The sequence below is a fragment of the Meleagris gallopavo genome, chromosome 19, assembly GCF_905368555.1.
Source record: "Meleagris gallopavo chromosome 19, MGAL_WU_HG_1.1, whole genome shotgun sequence".
Classification (NCBI taxonomy): Eukaryota; Metazoa; Chordata; class Aves; order Galliformes; family Phasianidae; genus Meleagris; species Meleagris gallopavo.
In genome coordinates this window covers 8,706,871-8,727,285 of record NC_139422.1, presented here as the reverse complement: position 1 = coordinate 8,727,285, position 20,415 = coordinate 8,706,871, and the positions used below count along the sequence as shown (strand labels likewise).

The 20,415-nt window shown below is 38.0% G+C and overlaps 1 protein-coding gene and 1 long non-coding RNA gene across 17 annotated transcripts in view; one reads left to right on the top strand and one right to left on the bottom strand.

The window, feature by feature from the left end:
- The window catches only part of LOC116217297 (uncharacterized), a 67,190-nt gene that overhangs the window by 14,084 nt on the left and 32,691 nt on the right, over window positions 1–20,415 (bottom strand). For both annotated transcript variants that reach the window (XR_014887296.1, XR_014887297.1), the window contains exon 4: window positions 9,949–10,078. This is a non-coding gene — a long non-coding RNA (uncharacterized LOC116217297). The remainder of the gene's footprint in view (window positions 1–9,948; window positions 10,079–20,415) is intronic.
- STRBP (spermatid perinuclear RNA binding protein) overlaps window positions 1–20,415 on the top strand; it is a 63,039-nt gene that overhangs the window by 18,216 nt on the left and 24,408 nt on the right. For 11 of the 15 annotated variants that reach the window (XR_014887295.1, XR_014887294.1, XM_085239425.1 and 8 more), the window contains exons 2-11: window positions 1,360–1,531; window positions 4,317–4,534; window positions 8,291–8,456; window positions 10,861–11,005; window positions 16,271–16,365; window positions 16,790–16,885; window positions 17,680–17,791; window positions 18,532–18,629; window positions 19,082–19,193; window positions 19,776–19,868. Coding sequence is in view for 13 of the 15 variants with exons in the window: in XM_085239425.1 (XP_085095551.1) it covers window positions 1,529–1,531; window positions 4,317–4,534; window positions 8,291–8,456; window positions 10,861–11,005; window positions 16,271–16,365; window positions 16,790–16,885; window positions 17,680–17,791; window positions 18,532–18,629; window positions 19,082–19,193; window positions 19,776–19,868 (1,138 nt within the window). In the remaining 2 variants the exon portion in view is untranslated. Of the gene's footprint in view, window positions 1–1,359; window positions 1,532–4,316; window positions 4,535–5,260; window positions 5,410–7,434; window positions 7,514–8,290; window positions 8,457–10,860; window positions 11,006–16,270; window positions 16,366–16,789; window positions 16,886–17,679; window positions 17,792–18,531; window positions 18,630–19,081; window positions 19,194–19,775; window positions 19,869–20,415 lie in introns of those variants that run through there. The other 4 variants (XM_085239422.1, XM_085239421.1, XM_085239426.1 and 1 more) reach the window with 3 other exon arrangements.

Sequence of the window (20,415 nt, the reverse complement as noted above, 5' to 3'; positions counted from 1 at the left end):
TGCCATCTGCCGACTCTAAAGCATATTATTTACTATTATTATTATTATGACTATTATAGAAAAAGCTAAGCAAAAAAAAAAACCCGACGAAGAGTCTAGTTCTAGAGATGGTGAAAAGCTATTAAGTTTGAATGAGCTTATGACTAGCTCATGTATTAAGTAGTGCCGAAGCAGTAATCTTGGTGCTTACTTGTGCTTCCAGCTGTCCCTGCTTGCCTCTCAAGATCACCTAAGGTAGGAGTCTGGTCCCATTAAAGAACATCTTACTCAATCGCTTCTGGGAGGCAATATGGTAGAGTGTTAAAGTAACTTGGTACAATACATAGCCTTTGTGATAAGAAAAGAGTCCTTCAGGGCTTTTATTAGCTTGCTTTTCCCAGGTATTTTTAGTATGAGCATAAATCATCTCACCTATCCCTGTGTTGCTGCCAAACTTACTTTTAATCTCCAGAACCATCAGGATTCTTTGACAACCAACATGTAACATACTGCTGGAGAAGTAAAGAATGACATACAGGAGAAAAGGAAAACATTTTGTGTGTATGTGTGTCAACCTGCAGAAATTTTGACTGGGTTTTCCAGTTACTTCAGAATGTTGCCAGAAAGCTGATGCAACAATACATACAATGAAAGGAAAACAGGAGTTTTCTCCAAGAACTAGTGTGTTCTTGAACTATGCAGTAAGCTTATACTTTTCTCTCTAGCACTACCTGCTCTGTCATTCTCCTAGTTTAGTACAAGAGGGCTGCTGTAGAGGCTTTTTTAGCTGTTATGTACTGCAAAAAGCAGTGCAAGGGCAGAAAAAGCAGCATGAATGATCTCAGCCAAACATGATCACAATTCTCATGTCTTCAGTTTATTATAATATACATCTTTTTTTTTTTTTAATAAGAAACTAGTTATTGCCACCCGAAGTAAAGCATCTGACACATTCAGAATCAAAGGCTGCACAGAGGATTTCAGCTGCTAATCACTCTTTAATGATTAAATTCGTGTTAACAATAGCTATCTTTTCAAGCTGGTTTCATATGGAATGTATTTGAGACTTTGGATTTCCAATCTTCCTCGCATCAGAAATGCAGATTGCCAGTTGGCTGATAGTGCACTGAGAGAAGCTCTGACTGGCATGGGAAAGTGGTTTACATACGTGTGGGCACATCACATGAAGTCGCTTCCTGTAGTGACATCTGCTATTGTTATGGGAAGAATGATGTGGTGAGCTCTTCTCTACTGTGAAGCCAGCTTGCTTTAGTCAGTGGTTTGACTTAGTGTTCTGCATTGAGCACTTATTGGAATTAACGTGTTTCTTCTGGTTTCAAGTTGTTTTTCTCTTTTTTTTTTTTTCTTCCTTTTTTGCAGGTGAATTACAGAAAGTGACTCTTACAGCATCTTAGCTCTATGAACTCTTGAGCTGTCAAGGGACTGAGAGGCTTATGAAGAGGTTCTGTCAAGCAAAACAGCTCTTAGCAAAAACACCAAGGAGGAGGGAAAAGGAGAAAGAAAGAGAGAGCTGAAACAGTAACAAATCATGGTAGGTATCCCTATCATTCATAGGGTCACATTAATAATATTCTCTGATGGTCTTGCATGGGGCCTGATGAAACACGCAAGGAGATATTCTGACCTTATACTAAACTGGAGATGGTAGTGCATACTTTGAGCAAAGCACACGAGGTTTGATATTTTGTCAGCCATTTCAAACCAGAGAGTTGCATTACATGAATTATTAAATGTGAATGAAGGAGGATGCTCCCAAGGTTTTCTAATAAAACTAGCATTAGCAAGCTGTAGCAAATAGTGTGAGTGACCTTGAACTTACAGATTGCATAACCAAATGCTGCTATTCCCCTTCCACTCCTTGCTCACAAAAGCAAGTGTGAAATTATTCATATTTTTGTACATGTGTATGAAAAGCTGAATGCATGTGGTCCTGTGCACTTTTCATTAAAAACATAGATGAGATGTAAGTAAAAGATATTCACCAAGTGTATTTAACTAAATAAGGAGTCATTTCTAGTCTACCTGGTGCTGCTCCCAAATTGGGAACATCAGAGATGATTAAATTATCAAGCTGTATAAATGTGAAGGATTGTGATGGTGAGATTCTGAAGATGTGTTCCTAAGAGGGCACTGAACCTACCCAGTTCTGAAAAATACTTTAAGCATGCTGATAGATTGTAAGTCCTCCTAAGCCTTATTGCTGAGAGAAAGGAAATGAGAATAAATGCAATAAATGTTGAATACTGTTCTCTAACACTTGTATAGCTGTGGCTGATGATAGCCAAGATGTTTATATTTAAATAACTATTTACACGTATATATGATCCAAGACAAGATTTTTACCTGTTATAGAGCACAAAGGGAGGAAGAACACTTGACACAGCAGAGTTGTCAACATAAAGTTTTCTTTTGCTATTACTTTGGCCTAAATTGTAATGAATAATTGATCTTGCCAATGCTTATCCATTAGAAAAGAACAGAAAAGTCTTCATATGTGAGTTAATAGTTTGTTGTTGTTTGACTGTTTTCCCTGATTGATATTTCATGACATTTGAGATGGTAGGGATGAATGAATAAATCCAGCTTGTCAATTTTCACTGCAGAACTGCAGCTTCTTTGTATACCTGAGCTGCAGATTAACCTCAAGAGGAACCTTCTGGAAATGTTTTTGCAACTGTGGAAAGTACTGGAGTTACACCAGACCCCTGGCTGATGAGTTTTTACTACTTGAATTGCTGTTGTGGGTAGGCATGAAGAAGTTAAGGAAGTAACTGTAGTGCTAAACTTTGAATGTAATAACCTAGGAAGCCACGACCTGTTGATTAACAAGTACTAAACCCAAAAGCCTTCCACATCCTTCACAGGCCCGTTTTGTGGTTGGACCTGATGATCTTTAAGGTCTTTTCCAAATTGAGCAGTTCTGATTTTCTGTGACCTAAAAAATGTGTGCTATTACAGAGTATGTGCTGTTAACAAACCCACGAACTTGGGGGTAAAAACTAAAGCATTTGCAGTGCTTAATGTGTAGGAGGACAGAGTTCTGGTTGATGATTCTAAGTTCCAGGGGACTTTCAGTAGTGACTGGCATGTGTCTAGAGAATGTTTAGAGGTGTATGTGCTGGAGGTCTGCGTTGTGTAGCTGATCTAAACAGTGACTAGGACCAGCTAAGTTTCAATTGGATAGAGTGTAGCAAACTATAACCTCTTGGCACAAGTAATTTAACCAGTTGTTATGCTTACCTCCTTCAGCAGTATCACTCAGGTCTTGAAGTTTCACTGCAAACTCATCACATTTTTAAGAAATTATTTCTGCATTCCTTACCAGCTTATCCCTATCCTCATTTTTGTTCATGCCTTTGTAAATCCCAGTGCAGTTTGCTAAGCTGCACTTCATAATATGTAGCGTCTATGACTTCATCTGCAGCAGCAACAAAACCATAGGGGATGGCTGTTTACTTGCTTTGTTCTGAAGGGGTTGCCATTGTCTCTAACAGAAATTGAGGACAGACAGTTGCGCTCCACGCATCTAGAATATACAAAGTTGTATTTAGAGAGCTGTCTCCATATTATCCTTGTCAGCCCTCTGCTTTCATCCTGGGCTACTTATGTTCTGAATTTGCCTACTTTAAAATGTGGTTACCTTTTGGAATCAAGGCACCTAGGCTTTTCCCTTTGCTTTGAGCTATGCAGCCACTGAAGCTTGAGACAAGTCAGGAAAGGTCACTGAAATTCAGGATCTAAGTTCCTGCAGGTATTGCTGGGTAGGGTGTTTCCTTCAGTACTGTTACTCACAATTTGTATCTCCTTTGTATGTAGGTGCTTTGGGCAAGATTAGTGTCTAGGCGTTCTTTCACTGACTTTGAAAACCTGATCTAAATTAACAAGCGAGTCAAAGAACAAGGGAAGTTAAAGACGTTTGAAAGTGAAATGAGTTGCCCAGGACCCAAAGGATGTACCTCCGGAGCACAATTAATCTCATCCTACTGTGGACATAAACATAAATTGTGCTCCAGATGTGCCAGTATTAGCAGCCAGTATTACTGGCCAGTAAAGGCTTTTAGGCATCTAATGCTAGGAGTCAAAAAGAAACCTCACCATAAGCCTTATACATTTTGCCAGCTTAATGCTGATTCCATGGTAGTCTTTGGTGTCTGTGTATCTCTCTGATAAGAAGTCAGTCCTGCCAGATTGCAATACATGGTCATCATAAGACCTTTTCTTACATCTATCAGTGAGGACTGCCATTCAGGTAGTGTCTTTCTATTGATAACTAAATAATTTTGTTCTTTTTCCTCTCCTTTCCCACTCTGTAACAGAGATCTATCCGATCTTTTGCTAACGATGACCGCCATGTTATGGTGAAACATTCAACCATTTACCCATCTCCAGAAGAACTTGAAGCTGTCCAGAACATGGTATCAACAGTAGAATGTGCCCTTAAGCATGTGTCTGACTGGATGGATGAAAAGAACAAGTCTGTAAAATGTGAGGGTGATGTGGAAGCAAAGGAGGAAGCTGCAGAAAGCAATGCCAAGTGAGTGAGTTGAGCCTCATAATATGTTACTGTGCAGCTCTGAATAGGTTCCTTTCCTACTAAATAAGAGTTGTAGTTGCTTTGATTCAGTTGTGTACAAATATTCATAGGAGGAGGTGGATATATTTGCACTGCTTGAGGTGGGAACGTACAGAGCGAGTGCAAGGAATAGGAATAAGCAAGATTTAGGCAGCAGTTGCTCTCTTATTTTCGTGTAATGTGAAATTGCATTTTAGCAGTTAAATGTTTCAGCAATAAGTGTACATATGTACCTGTAACACGTGAATGCAAATCCACAGTCATGTAGCTTAGAGACTCCTTCCATTTAAGAAACAAAAGATTTTTATAAACTTATTGTTTACTTAGCAAACCTGCTTTTCTAAGGATCCATTTTCTTCTGTTATATTGTGCTGAGTGAAACATGTGTTTGCTGTATGTCCCAGTCTACTCCTTGACATGGTGCCAAGTTTTCTTGTTCTAGCATAACTCCAGTAGTTGAAGAAGAAGCTGAAACAACTGGCTCCTTATTTTAGGTTTCTTGGTGTATAAGTTTTTAACTCGGGCACTTAGAACCAGAACTTGGGCTTCCTGTTTCATATGCTCTCCAGCTCTGGTAAGTATTCTCTCCAGTTTGCAGATGAGGAAGTGAAGCACTAGGAGACGAACAGCAAATATGTCATGACCTGAAAAACCTGATTTCCAGTTCTCTGCTCTTCCTGTTAGATAATACTTCTCCATTGAACTTCTCGGGACTCTAATCTGGTTACATCCGTAACGTAACCTGCACTAGAGATGTAGTCAAAGGACTCTTCCAATTTCCTTTCCTATGGTGTGTGGAATATTAAGAAAGTCTGCAGCTACATGGGCTTTGCCCAGTAAGTTCTGTTCTTAAAACTGATAAATGGTGTATTCTTTATCCATATGTATTCCTTATGTTTTCTGATACCTTTTATGCTAGTGAAAGTTCTATTGTGAGGCCTTTTTTTTGGTGTCCTGGTAAATAATACGTATTTAAAGTTGTTTATATGTGGGGTCAGGGTGTAATACAAACTACTCTAGCAGCAGTAAAAATACTAATGCGCTTAACTGTGTACTTCTGGAGTGAGATACAATTCAGTGTGGATAACGGAAGAAGACAGTCTTCCTAATTCAGAGTTATATCAGTTTGTGAACAGAAAATACAGTATACTTGCTTAAGGTGAAAGAGACACTGATAACCATTATACTTATCAGTTATTCCTAAACTCATAGTGGGGTATCTTTGAAATTTTAAAAATAAAATGCTGCTTCTTGTTTTGTTGTTGTAATGTGGTTCTTAGCTCTTTCCAGGTCTCATAAAACATTCAGGAAATGCAGTATGAAGCTCTGCTGTGCCTCACTATCTGAATGTACTCCAATTTAGAAACGAGAAATCTGCTTTTGTATTAACTGGGAAAAATCCTTCATGGGTGGGAGGAGCAGCAAGCATTCATGACTTGGTATCTTGCTATTTCCAAATAGCATTGTGGATTCTACAGAAAATTTCTCAAGTATTAATAGCATTTTTCTGCAGATTTTTTTTTTAGTATTTATACTTGCATTTGAATTTGTCTAATACAAAGTTACAGGCCTGGGAACTATCATAAGAATTGCTTGTTCTGTGTGAAGTTTAAATGGGGTACCGCCTTCTTAGGAGATACTATCTACATAGGAAATGTTCAGCTGTATGAAGACCATAATATAATAGCTTTGAAAAGTAAATGTACAAATTTACTCATTTCGATTCCTGTGGCTTTATGTTTTCTGTAATAAATATTTAACAGACACACGAGCACTGGCATTTTTGCGTTAGGCTGACCTGTGATGTATCACTTTTTTGGTGTGAAATGTATTCAAATAGAAACAGCAAGAACACGTAAATTCATGACTATTGTTACATAAACTAATGTAAAAAATTATTTTAGACAGCCAATTGTATTACCACTGCAGGATAACTGGGGTGTATTGAAAGGCTGCTTTTCTATAGATGGACAATTTAATGTTGTCATCTTATTGAAGAAGGTATTTAAGTTCAGATTCCCACAGAAAGTCTTTCTAAGTGCACTACACACTTTGTTGGTTATTTTTTAGAATTACTGACTGTGTTTCCACATGTCTTCTGATGTGGACAACATAGGCCATGGAATGGATCCTTTAAAAATAAATTTTAAAAAAGTAAAGTTCCAGGCTTGCATTAAGCACTTTTGAGACAATTGGGTAGCCTTGCTATTCACACCTTTGTATGTGGTATGTTTTGTGCTTCTGCTCTATTACAAATCTGGAGTACAGTTATTGTAAACATCCATGCATTATTTATACATATAGAACAATTTGTTTATTTATGCATTTGTTTGGGGGCAGATTATTTTACTAATCACTTACAAGCTAAAAGGGGCGAAAGTATATTTCCCTACGATGTAAATTATTTCATTGCTAGCTACAAACCATATTTAAAGGAACTGTCTGCATCCAGATACTGGTTAAGTAGCATAGTTTCAGGCTAGAAGTTGAGATACTGTTTGCTTTTGTAACAGTAGTTACAAAAAAGCCAAAGCTTGTTTGCTTCTCACTGTTCCAGGGATAGTGGGATTGCCACCAGACTGACCTTCCTTTCTTCTGTTTGTGAAAACAGCTGTTGCAGCATTTCCACTTAAAATATTTGGGCAAAGTCTGTGAAATGGTTAGATGATGTTATTTATTGAGTGAAGCATAGGATCACTTAAGATCTATTTGATGATCTTGGATTACAATGTGATATGCTTTGTTGTTTTTTTTTTATCCAGTCTAACCTACTGGATGGTAAGAATGACAGGAACGGGGATGCTGCCTTACTAGCTGAGATGATTTACTACTTTTACTGATTATGTGCTTTCTGTTGTTTTTGTAAGGGGGATGTGCCGCTAGTTGGTGCCACAGTATGTGAGATGAGTCGTGGCAGTAGCTGGTTTTGAACTGTCAAAGGTGCATTTCTTGCATTTTCCTTGCTGTTTAATATGCAAGTTTTATGGTTTTTCTTTAGCCTACTAAACTGTTTTTTGTTGCAGTTTTCTTCTCAATACTCAGAACTAAAATGTTCTTACATCGCTTTGCAAGTTGTTTGCTGTGGTCCTTAAATGTTCCCCTAAACATTAGCTGGGGACTGGAATCTAGTACCTAGTACTCAAACCTCTATTCCTGTAGGTTCCACTGGTGAGACCTGTTGAAGGAATTGGGCCTGGAAGGTTTTCTGGAACCAGGACTTTTCTTGAAAAATGAGTTTGCAGGAGGTGCTAAAATTAAAATAATAATTTTTGATATAAATTTTAAGGTAAAGGTTTGAATATATGAATTAAACAAAGCATTATGAAGGGCTATGGCCATGTTTAAACTTGGAGCATCGCTAAAAGACAGCTCAGATCACTTCTGCTAATGGGAACTCTGTCAGAGCTTGTCTAGATCATAATTACTGTATTCTTTTGGTAGATTTGCAGATAGTTAATTTTGCTTTTTTTTGTGCTTTGTGACTTGAGCTAGGCATCTTCTGCATTCATGTGAATTGCAAATCAATGCTTTGATTATTTTTTTCATAGGTACCACTTTTATAAAAGCATTCTATGCTTAATTTTCTGATAAGTAATATGTCACTTCAGCACTGTAATCAGTTCCCATCCATTTGTCTCCTCACTGTTATAGCATAATACAAGTATTTTGAATATGTAAAAATACCATTTTAATTACTCAGAATTATTTCATTTCCAGGGATCAGAGTGGTCGGACCTTGTGTGGTGTTATGAGAATTGGCTTGGTTGCAAAGGGTTTGCTGATAAAAGATGATATGGATTTGGAGCTGGTTCTCATGTGCAAAGAAAAACCCACAAAGACCTTATTATGTATAGTCAAAGACAATCTCCCCGTTCAAATTCAGGTGAGTTAATTCAGGGTAGTCCTGTAGTAATGAATGATAGCACAGCAAGATGTGTTTGGGTAAAGACTGTAATTCCTTCCAGGAGAAGAGAAATGTGTTAAAGATTAAAAAGCAGACTTTGAATCTAGGACAACATCTCTAGATGACGACATCTCTAATGTGTTGTTATGAAGTAGCTATTCACAAAACTTAATGTCTTGCTCATGGTGCTGTCCTAATCACTTTTTGTGATGTCCGTTTTCCTATTCTGACAGCTAACCTTTCTATTTAATAACTAATATTGCTGATTTTCGTTCTCTGCTCCATCACTAATGTGAGCTAATCGATAGTCTCAGAAATAACTCCCTGCTCAAGCATGTGGTCATTGTTGTTCTCCACTTCCCTGCCTGAACCTTTTAAGTGCTATACTGTAATAGCTTTGCTTTCCTTAGGCTTCCCCAGAATAAGTGCCTCTGTACTTCTGAAGTGAGAAAAAAAGTCAATTTAGATGGTCGCTCATTTTAGCTTATTTTATTCATGAGCTTATAATTGTTTTTATTTATGGCTATTTCATTTTAATTTTGGCATCCAGCACTTAAGAGTTAACACTGGTCTCTTTAAAGCAGCTACGGTTAATACCTTTAAGTCCAATCCAGATTGAAACATATGCTGTTACTGAGAAACTGTGCCCCAAAATATTCCACTGCAAGTGCCTCTCTCCAAACCAGATCCAAAGAGGATTTGTTTCTCTCCTGATCTGTTTTTCTGCCTTGTGTTTATTTCCACATAGACTGTATGTGTTCTGCCATTTTTGACAGCTGTTGGTTGTCACTGCTCCTTTGTTCACATAAAGAGATGTGAGATAGTAAATACTATATTTGCAGATATGGCCCTGACCGTAGATGATGTGAATTGAGAAAGGTTGAAAGTGGTAAGAAAAGCTGGTGTATGCTTGGGGTTTTTTTGGTTTGCTTTTTTTGTTGTTGTTGTTGGTTTTATTTTAAAGTTGAGGTAAGAGGGATCTAAATCGTGAAACCAGCTTACAACTATCATGACAGTAAAGAGGTTTTGCAGACATGTCAGATAAGGACAGACAAGGAAGGTGTAGGTTTGTTAGTGGGCAAAACCTGCGCTTGATGTACAGAGATATTAGTTTCTGCTTTATTTTGCCTTGTAGGCTAACCATGAGCAGATGCTCAAGTGATTTCATCTCAACATTACTGGAGCTGGAGTGCAAGTCACAACAGGAAAAGTAGTTAGCTATGATCCAATTACTAATGTTCTAACCTCATAATCTTGCTGAAACATACAAATACAAGGAGTTAGTTTTAGAATTAATTTGTAGTTTTCTGTGCAGGTCTTAAGGGTGAGAGATACAGATCAGCTGAGATCATTTTGATGCTAGTTAGGACAAATTATTAGGCAACTTACATTAAATTCTTTTGTAGGTAGTAATTAAGCAAGAGAAAAATGTCTGAAAATAGATCAATTTAAAAAGACACTCTTGACTTACTGATGTGCTGTCAGGAGAAGAAGGTCAGGTTTTCTAGGCATTCTCAGGAATTCTGGAGCTGATATCAGTGAGTGCAGTGGGTAACAGTGGAGTCTTGCATTCAGTTTCAAGTGCAGTGTGCAGAAGGGAGCTAGAGACAAAATCAGAAAAGAGTGAGCACCTTAAACCTCTGAAGAAAGATTAATATCTTTGTGTTTGGAAAAATACAAGATGGAAACGCAATGTTTCTAAAAGATGTCAATGGTTATTTATAAAGAGACAGGGATTCAGTACCTCCCATGGCTACCAAAAGTAGTTTAAAGTGGAATCCATGTATTTAGAAGTGTAGCAAGGGGCAGTGTTGTTGCAAAACAGGCTGCCAGAATTGCGTGTGGATAAGAATCAGCAGAGATTTCAGCACCTCTCCAAACTATCTGTTGGGATTTGAAGAGTGGCTTAGAGTTGGTAAGAAATGGATTTTGTGAGCCACTCCTGTTCCGGAGGCTGTTGTCCATGTGTGCTGACAGTTATGGTTGTGTTGGTCATACTGCACACAAGAGCTTCTACAGTTAGAGGCAGCATTACTGGATAGGCATGCATTTTCTAAGACTAATATCAGATGTTAGTATTTCCCATAATAGCAGCGACAAAAGTCAGCTTCTGTCTTTTGATTAAAATAAAGAAAGATGTGATAATACAGTGTCCTTTGATAGGGAAGCTACTTAGCATTATAATTAAATTTGCTGCAGAATATTTTTTTCAAGCATGTTACTGGAGTTTTTCAGTTTGTTTTTAATGAGGGAGGCAGGGCCATACTTGTTACTGCAATCTTTTGTAGCCTTCTCGTTAATTCAAGAGGTGTGTTGCAGGTACGAAAACCACAGTTTTTCAGTTGACTAGGAGATTCTTGAAATCTTTCTTGGTGACTTTCAGAAACTTACAGAAGAGAAGTATCTCGTGGAGGAGCATGTAAATGAGGCAGCTATTATTATTCGTAACACAAAGGAGCCCAAGCTAACCTTGAAGGTGATACTTACGTCCCCTCTCATTCGAGATGAAGCAGAGAAGAAGGAAGGAGGTACACAGAGCGTTTTAACTTGTTTTTAAGACTGTTCTATCTAAATTCTATCTAAATACCCTGACTGTGCAGCACAGGGTTAATTAGCAAGTAGGTTTTTGATTGTGCATTTTGTACTAACTAGACTGGCTATTGCCGCAGTTGGTTACGTTACATATGCCTTAAGAAGACAACAGTCACTTAATTGTCATGTAACTATGCATTAGCTTTCATTTGCAAGCAATACTGGTAGTGTTAACTTTGACACAGAATGATATCTTAGTTCTCCTTTCTTTCAGACTTGCTAGTTGATTCTTGAGCACCCCAGCGCTGCACAGTCTTTTTGTAAATTCAGTCAGTCAAGTGGGATTGGTTTGTAGTATCTTGAAAAACTCATAAAACCGTTTCTCTTCTTATATATTATAACTTTTCTGCAAAGCTTGCAAGCATATACCCCGACCCTCAATTTTTGTTCTTGATACATGTGTATGTTTCTAGCTTTGAAAGTTTCCTAACTTGGATTCAATTGAAGTTAGGGTGCTATAATGGAGTACTTTTGCTTCTGAATTAAACATTGTACCTCATATCCTTGGTGCAAAATAGATTTAGAAAACTGTAACTTAGTTTCTTTCTACTCCTTCTCCCTAACTGCCTGACCTCCAATCTATTCATAAGCCCCTTTTTAAAGAACTGTTGACTGGAAGCAACAATGAGGCTGGAAACAGAGAAGTAGAGAAGAGCAAATGTAGCCACATTTTATTTTTTTAAATCACGTCAGTAATTTCTGCTTTGCCTCCCAAGCCAATCCCTAGAGACTTTGCCACTGGATGATGTCAGACCTTTGACCAACTGGCCATTCTCTGTCATGACAACTGAGGCAGCTGGGCCCATGTGGGCTAGGGAACTCCCTGTTGCTCTCTTCCCATTCTAGACTTGCCACAAGTCCTTTGCTTCCTCCCCTCTCCCACATGAACTACCGATACAATATGAAATGTTGGTCAGTTTCTCTTCATTTTTGTTTGAGGCAGGGGCAGGAAGGCTCATTTTGAAAGAAAACTTAGCGCTCTGGCAGCAGTTGGATGCAGCAACATCTTACAAAACAGATGAACGGCAAAGATTTCCTAATTGCAGTCTATGTTTATTCTCAAATTAGTAATTATGCTCTTTTGCAAGACCACTAAAAAGAAACTGCATATTACTTTAGTTGTTCTTCAACTTTCCACAAGACACTGGTCAGGCTTGTTGTTTCTGCAGCTGATGGATGTTTATGAGGAGATGCATAAAGTGTAGATCAAGCTTTAATGATAAAGCATTTGTAATATGCCCACAAGGTGATAGTTTTCTGCAAAGGCTTCCATCCAAATATGTTCTTGCAAAAAAAAAAAAAAAAAAAAGGGATGCTATTGTGGCAGTGAACTCTTAAGACTCCGGAATTCATCTTAAAATGAATGAGGATTTTAATTTTAATAGTTTCCTATATCTTAGATTTTTTCAAAACATAAAACTGTGTTACTGCCTCTGGAGCAGTGTTACACAGTTATTTCTGTAAAGCTGATAAGAATAGGTAGGTAAATGGATCTTGTTTTACAGCGCAGGTTCTTTGACACTGATTTATTACAAGTGAAGCAAATGTATTGCCTCCCTTTATAAAAGGTATGCAAACATTGATATGTAAATTAAGTGGTAAATATAAATTCATATTTTTTCACAATATTTGCAATTCTTTAAGTCCCTTTTACCAAGGGAAAATATTCAGAGAAATTTTCATCTGAAAATACCTTGATCTCCAAAGAAAATAGTGCCTTTTTTTTTTTTTTTAATACTCCTGGAAAAAATGCCAGCCAAACTTAACCTTGTGCAATTTTAAAAACAGTTCCAAGTTTATTCCATGCTTTCTTTTTGATGAAGGAATTAAGTGCTTGTCATTTTGCCTTTCATCTTTAGTGTAAGACAGGCTGCCTGTATCCAGGCGTCTTGCAAGCCTCCCCCGGGGTGCAGAGGCCACACGAAACTGACCAAGGTTTCACTGTTCGGTGGTGAGCCACTAATCCTCCTCTAACCAAATCAGTGAGGTTAGGGCAATGGGCCTCCTTCTCAGTGCTCCCATCTGTTCTGTAGGAATGCTGTGTGTACCTTCATGCCCTGATGTCAGAATGTATCAAAAACATTTCTGGATTTCTCTTCAGTCCCCACCTCTTTGGAAAAGTGTTCATGTTTAAACTGTGGTGTTTGCCCTATTTGTTTTTGCTGCCTGTTAGCAAAAATAAATAGTGGACTACTGTGTGTATGTGTGCGCGCGTGCATTTCAGTGTTTCTCAAATGGCTATCCATAAAGCTCTGCTTTCTCATGTTAAGATAAGCATCTAAATGCTTGCATTTTGCTTCAGATTAAACTGAAACTAATTTTTAGCCATAACATCAAATATAAATTGAGCTCACCAGACCAGAATGCTGTACCTTGCAAATCAGTTCTTGCTACTGAGCAATAGTCACATAATTTTATGTAATAATAAACCAGTTCAGTTACCAAAGTGGTGCTGGAATCAACCCTGCTCTGTAACTAAGCACCTTCTACATAAACAACCTGCCTTTGCTGGCAGCCAGTGATGCTCCAGAACAGAGGAACCTTGCCTCTGTGGAGAACACAACACTCCTTGTGTGGCTGACTTAAGTGAATGAAGTTGGCAGCCGCTGTAAGGAGGGAGTAAATACAGCAAGTGGGGAGAGATTTACTGAAGACTGGTTCTATGTTGCAGTGTGTGAGCTGATGTCAGGGCTTTATTATTATCTACTTGTTTAAACTCCTTGTATCATTGCTTCTGTTAAAACCAGAAGAGGGAAGAAAAAAAAAAAAAAAAAGCTTTGCAACCACACTTGAAAAATTTTGATTGGGTCTCACTTTCCTGACTGGCAGAGCATGAAGAAACATGCCATTCTACTGAGGATGTTGAAAGGCAGTCTGCTACAAGCTGCTCACCCTCTTCACTGCCTGTTCTCTTCATCCTCCTGTTTAATAGCACCAGAAGTTGGCTGACTGCAGCATCTGCACAAAGTACTCAGAACACTAGTACTGAAACTCTAATTAGCAAAATTCCCCAAGTTATTTCTAATATAGGCCTTTCGAAATGGTCTTATTCCTACTGGAGAACTAAGATTTCAGTTTGCTGAAAACAGATCTTAAGAGAATAGAGAAGCTTTTTCATTCACCGGAATGACTGACATATTCTGTCTATTGCCTTATAGTTTTTAGGAAAACAAACTTCTCTGCCACTAGATGCAACGTGCTTTAGCAGTCTTGTGCAATAGACTAGCTTGGCAATGAACTGTATCTTGACAAAATCTAATGAGTTTGCAGTCAGTCATCTTTGCTATTTCTAACGTTTTAAAATAAGATTCTGATCATTCATTGACAGTAGTTGTTTTATAAAATATGTGAGCTTTAAGCAGATGTTTTTATTGTCCAAAATAAAGGATCTTTTTATGCAACTGCACAGATGTATATTTAGTAATTGTGCCATGAAACTACTCCTGAAAATAAATGAAACTGCAAAATTTAGAAGCAAGCTTTGTGTTTGTAAGTGACCTTTTATTCTCACAGAAATCAAGTACCTTGAAGCTGCAGCTTTTATTTGGAGAATATGCAAGAGGAGTGATTAATCTCAATATTATAATGATGTTGTTGAGGGCAATAAGAAACAATGCAAATATCTGCTGTGAAGTTCATCGGGGTCAGAAAATAAGCTTATAGCACTTAAGTCTTCTGCTGACAGCAGAACAAGCAGGTGCAAAATGCAACTATGAACTATCAGACAAGACACATGGTTCTGTTCAGGTTTACACTTTTTTTTTTTTTTTTTTTTTTTTGGCTTTGGGCTCTTTTATCCATTGTAACATAATGTGCTTTAACCAGAGTAACCTTCCCATTGGTGGCACAGGAGGTGGAGCAGCTTAATATTAAAGGTGCAGTTCCACTTACAAACAATACCACTGAAAGTAGCCTATGGAAAAGTACTTACTTCAATGTACAAACCAACTGTACTTTTTCTCCTAACACCCTGATATTTTAAAAGTCTGTCTGGATACTGAATCCAGCATAGATTTCGGACTGGATGTTGTATTTCATCCAGACATTCATAATCTCTCTTGCAAGATGTAGAGTTGTCCATTAGGAATGATGAAAAGGTTGTTTTAGTTTTTCCAAAATAGTTAATTTGAAGAATAGTTGTGTATTCATGGGAAAACAACATGTTCAAGGTTACAGCTGAGCCATGAATTCATTTTTCTTCCACTATGATGTTCTCATGTCACAGAAAATCTGAATCTATGTGCTCTCAGGTATGTACAGTCTATCATTTGTAGAGTTTCCAGAAAGTCTGGAAGCTGATTGCTTCTTTTAAGAAAAAACAAAAACAAGGGAGGAAAGGACTGTTGCAAATATTCCTTGTTATAGAATTGGATGTGACTGCTAAAAGCAGTCTTTTGCATGCTAGATTAAAAAAAGAGGAAGAGATGCTAGAAAAGTGTAAAGCTCAACAGGAAATGTCTTGTCTCTAAAATCCTTCTTTGAATTTCATGTGTCTGTTTTTGGTTGCTGTTGAGAGTGAAGATTTTTACAAGTGGGGACTACTTCTCAATATGTTAATAATCTGTAATTTACCAGACTTCTTTCTTTTGTATGTTTTGGTTATATGAGAGATTAATCAAACTGCAGAAATTTCTCATTAGCATTTCTTAAATATTTCTTTCAGTGAATTACTGTTCAATACTGCTAATACTGTTCAACAAAAAGTATTTCAAATAAATTCATTTTTTTGAAAATTACCAACACTTGCATGGGAATAACCTCAGAGTACTTTGTACTGACTGTTTTTTTTTATATTCTACCCCTCTCACAAAAATCTTCCCCTTGTCAAAAGAAGCTTGTCTCTGAAATCTGTGCCATTTTTGTGCACTTAAAAGTCACAAAGAAGGGAAAGAACAACCAAAAAAAAGTGCTATATAGCTGTTTTCTGCCCTGAAATGTGTTCTACATTTTTAATAAGATCCCAGATTGTCTATAGCAGTGGCCATCTTTATTATTACTATTATTTTATAAGGAGTGAATGCCTTTGCTTCTGTTGCACATGTGCACATTTACTACCTTTAATAGCTTGTTTAAATTAAATAACAGTGCACTTAAATTCTGGGAGTCTTATTACCTCTTTGAGATGCTGCCGCTCTTTTTGTATTGTGACAGAAACCCCTTGGTCAAATTGTATCTGTCTCTTTTTATCCCATTTTTACCAGTAGACAGTGTTGCGATGAAAGATCCTCCGGACTTATTGGACAGGCAGAAATGCCTGGAGGCCTTGGCGTCTCTGCGGCACGCCAAATGGTTTCAGGTTGGCTATTTGTTCTTACCTTGTTGTTACTGTAGCCTTACGAGGTTTAATTTGAGATATTTAATTTTAATGCCTCTTTAATTTCTGATTAGTCCCTAATAGAGCAAAGGTCTACAATTCCGAATTCAGTGCTGTACTGTATAAGGGCAGGCATGACAGGTACACAGCCAACTGGTCTAGAGTTGTTGTGAGACTACGAAAGCAATCTTGACATTTTGCTTCCTTTTCTTTGTCTCTCTATAAATTAAAATATTTTACTTTCTATGACTGTTCTTGTTTTGCATGAGTCTGATCAAGTATTAAGTAGTTATCATTTAAAAAAAAAAAAAAAAGCCTATCCTGGGACTCTGTGCATTTAAAAAGAAAATCAAAAGTGAAGGCAAGGTTTTTTGCAGGTATATTGGAACCATTTTGTTTGTTTTAGGCCAGGGCAAATGGACTAAAATCATGTGTAATTGTGCTTCGTATTCTGCGGGATTTGTGCAACAGAGTCCCCACATGGGCACCACTGAAAGGATGGGTAAGTACAAAAAGAGTTGAAGGCAACCTGCTCAGATCTCAGACTTTTTTTAAGGACTGTAGCAGGGGGAAGCAGTGCGCTGTATGATGTGTCTCCCTTTAGCTTCTCTCTCAACTCTCCGAACTTTCCACTAACTGCTGCCTGTATAGGAATGTGCTTACAGGAAGAAAAAAGAGTATGAAGATTTGTTCAGTCTATTAGGTGTGCCATTACTATGGAAGGAGGAATGACACTGTGGGGACTTGCACACCGTTACGGACTTACAATAGAATTCCCCATGTTACCTCCAACTTGAGCTATTCAGAGTCCCCTGTTACAGTGGCAATGGTGGTCCTATCAGACCACATTATTCCATGTTAGCAGGTTTGGAGAGGGTCAGGTACTCTGCATGTCCAGAAAGGAACGCTTCAGAGGTCACAGAAGGCAATGTTTTCTCTCACGTAGAACTGATACCACAGAATCAAAGAATTGTATGGATTCGAAGAGGTCATCAAGTCCAACCCCCCTTGAATATCCCTTAGACAGGAGGAGAATATTCATGATTTGGCTGTAAAAGGCTCATCCTTTTAGACTTTCCTATTCAGTTAATGGAGAGCATTCGTCTCCTCAGAAGGTAACTAACTCAGAGCAGGGAATAATTACATGTGCTGGAATGGCAGGATCTGCAGTTAGGACCGTAGTGCATTATAACTGGAGTAAACTGATGTGAATGTTCTTCCCCTCAACCTCTTGGTTTTTAACTACAGATATAGTTACCCTTGTGTCCATACTAATCGTAATTTAATGTCTTCTAGCCACTCGAGCTTATATGTGAAAAATCTATAGGTACTTGTAATAGACCTTTGGGCGCTGGGGAAGCATTACGACGAGTGATGGAGTGCTTGGCATCTGGAATTCTGCTTCCTGGTAAGGGGCTGGATTAACTTCAGGAATACAAAAGACTTACCAGGCAGCCCTCACCCATCTAACAGCATGCTGCTGCTTGCTGTATGATTAGATGAAAAATCTTGTGTTCCCTGCCTGCTGTGGAACTAAATTAATGACTTCTTGTTTAAAATTAAAAGACAAAAGGAAGGCTGCACGGTCGTAACTGCCTGAATGAAGTACTTCCAATGCAGTTAGGAGTTCATGCGGAACCTCAGAATGACCTGGGTTGGGAAGGACCTCGAAGGTCATCAGGTTTCAACCCCCTGCCATGGGCAGGGTTGCCAAACACTAAATCAGGCACTAGATCAGGTTGCCCAGGCCCCCATCCAACCTGGCCAGGAACACCTCTAGAGAAATGCTAGGTTTGCTTATAAGTAAACTTCTATTTCATTAAGGGGTTACGTATAGATACTGACCTAATGACTACCTGCTTTCTTTTGTTAAACTGCAATCAGCATGTCTACCCAAATCATTACTGTTATTAAACCTCCTAATTTAAGTTCACACAGTTGTACATATGCATTTTTTGTTTTTACAAAGATTAGTACCGTGGCCTCCTGCTTCAAGGGTTAGCTTGCTTTCTATGATATTTGAATCCCTTCTTGGAAAAGGAGCGCTGCTGAAGATAGAGACCAGCGCATGCAAAATCCAATAGTCCCTTTTTTCGTATTGTTTCATGTTTACTCCCAATAATCTCCTTTTATCTTCTTCCTTCACAGGAGGCCCTGGTCTGCATGACCCCTGTGAACGGGAGCCAACAGATGCTTTGTCTGATATGACAGTTCAGCAAAAAGAAGCCATTACGCACAGTGCTCAGGTATAGAACTCACTATACCTATAATAGCTAGATGCTATAATACTGAAGATTTCAACTAATTAATTCAATTTATTCTCTGACTGGGTGGCATATTTTAAAAGCAGTCCCGATGGTTCTTCTAGTGTCCTGCAATGAGAAGATGAAATGATATATTATGAGTGCAAGAGTTTAAGAGAGATGAAATAAATCCTTTAGCAGCCCACTGTATGCACACCATATGCATCCTATCTCAAGTGCTCACAGCCCAGAGCCCTAGAGTAGGCTTCCTGTCAATGTGGCCTGCACTTCGTACTCTGGAAAGAGAGTTTTAGATTTTTATAAATAAACATTTTTCTATAGCTGTCATTCCATACAAAGGAAATGACTGTGTTTGCAAACCTAGATAGAAATGTAGACAACTGTGGAAAAAACAGCACCGTGATGTAACTTTTATTTCTACTGTCACTTTGTAGCATGCCCTCAGATTATCAGCCTTTGGTCAGATTTATAAGGTTTTGGAAATGGATCCCCTCCCATCAAATAAGTCATTTCAGAAATACTCCTGGTCAGTAGCTGACAAAGAAGGTAAGTATTGTTTGCTCCAAAAGTTACTAATTTGGAAGTAAACTAGGAATTAATGTAGAATGAATGAAATTCCTAAGTTACACGCTACGAACGTAAGGCGAAAGTTTTTCTTTATGTTAAATTTCTGTCTGTCTTCTACCTAATTATTTGTTGTTAGGAGAAAGTGTGGAAGTTCTCTTCTCCAGAACTACCAACAGAGTAGTAGCAGTACAGCTAGGGTATGGACAATTTTCCTTAAGCACAAAGTTATTTTGGGACCTAAAGATAAATTAGTTGTGATTCTTATGATGGGGAAGGAGAGAATTTAGACTGATGAAAAAGCATATAATGAATTTCTGTAACAAGAATTTCATTACTTATATGGCACATAATATTGGAAACAGACATCTTCCATGGCTTAGTAAAATGAGTAATAAGCTACTGTTGGCCCACACGTACAAGTAAGAAAGCTTTGACTGAAGACTGAGGGTTTTTTTCATAGTTACAAACATGGAAAGAACAGTATGGGACTGCTGTGAATCCTGTTACGGAATTTTGTTTTTCTAATAGTACATTCATATTACAAGGGAATTTATACCCTAGGTACAGGCTCATCTGCTCTCAAGAGACCATTTGAAGATGGTGTTGGGGATGATAAAGATCCAAATAAAAAGATGAAGCGTAATCTGAGGAAAAGTAAGTGCAACAGTTATCCATTCTGTTTTCAAAGATACACCGTACAGTAGGAACTGGTGTAAGAGCTTCTCTATGGTGGTGTGAAATAGCGTGTGAAAAAGACTTTGGAACAAAAAATGGTGTTGCTGTTGTCCAGCACTGCGAGTGTTATACAGTTCTTATTGTGTATTTGGATGTCTCCTGACATGTATTAATAACTCAGTCATTTGTGTTTTAAATGGAATAACCTGTCAGGTCATGGAAAGATTTAGCTTTCTTAAATGATTAAAGTATTTTATTGATGACTTCCCTCTACTGATTTTTCCCCAGTAATACTGCAGCGTGAAGATTTGCCTTGTTGCACTCCCTTCTTGAGATAACTACTGGTCTCTCAATAGCCTCCCACAAGAAAAACATAAAATGCTTCATCTACAAAACATTGACATTGAATTTATGCATAGAATAAAAATGTATCAGCATTGAGGATATCTATATCTAGAGGATACCTACAGGATATTTTGATTGTGCTACCATTGTTCTGTGTCTGATTCTTCCCTTCTTAAAACTT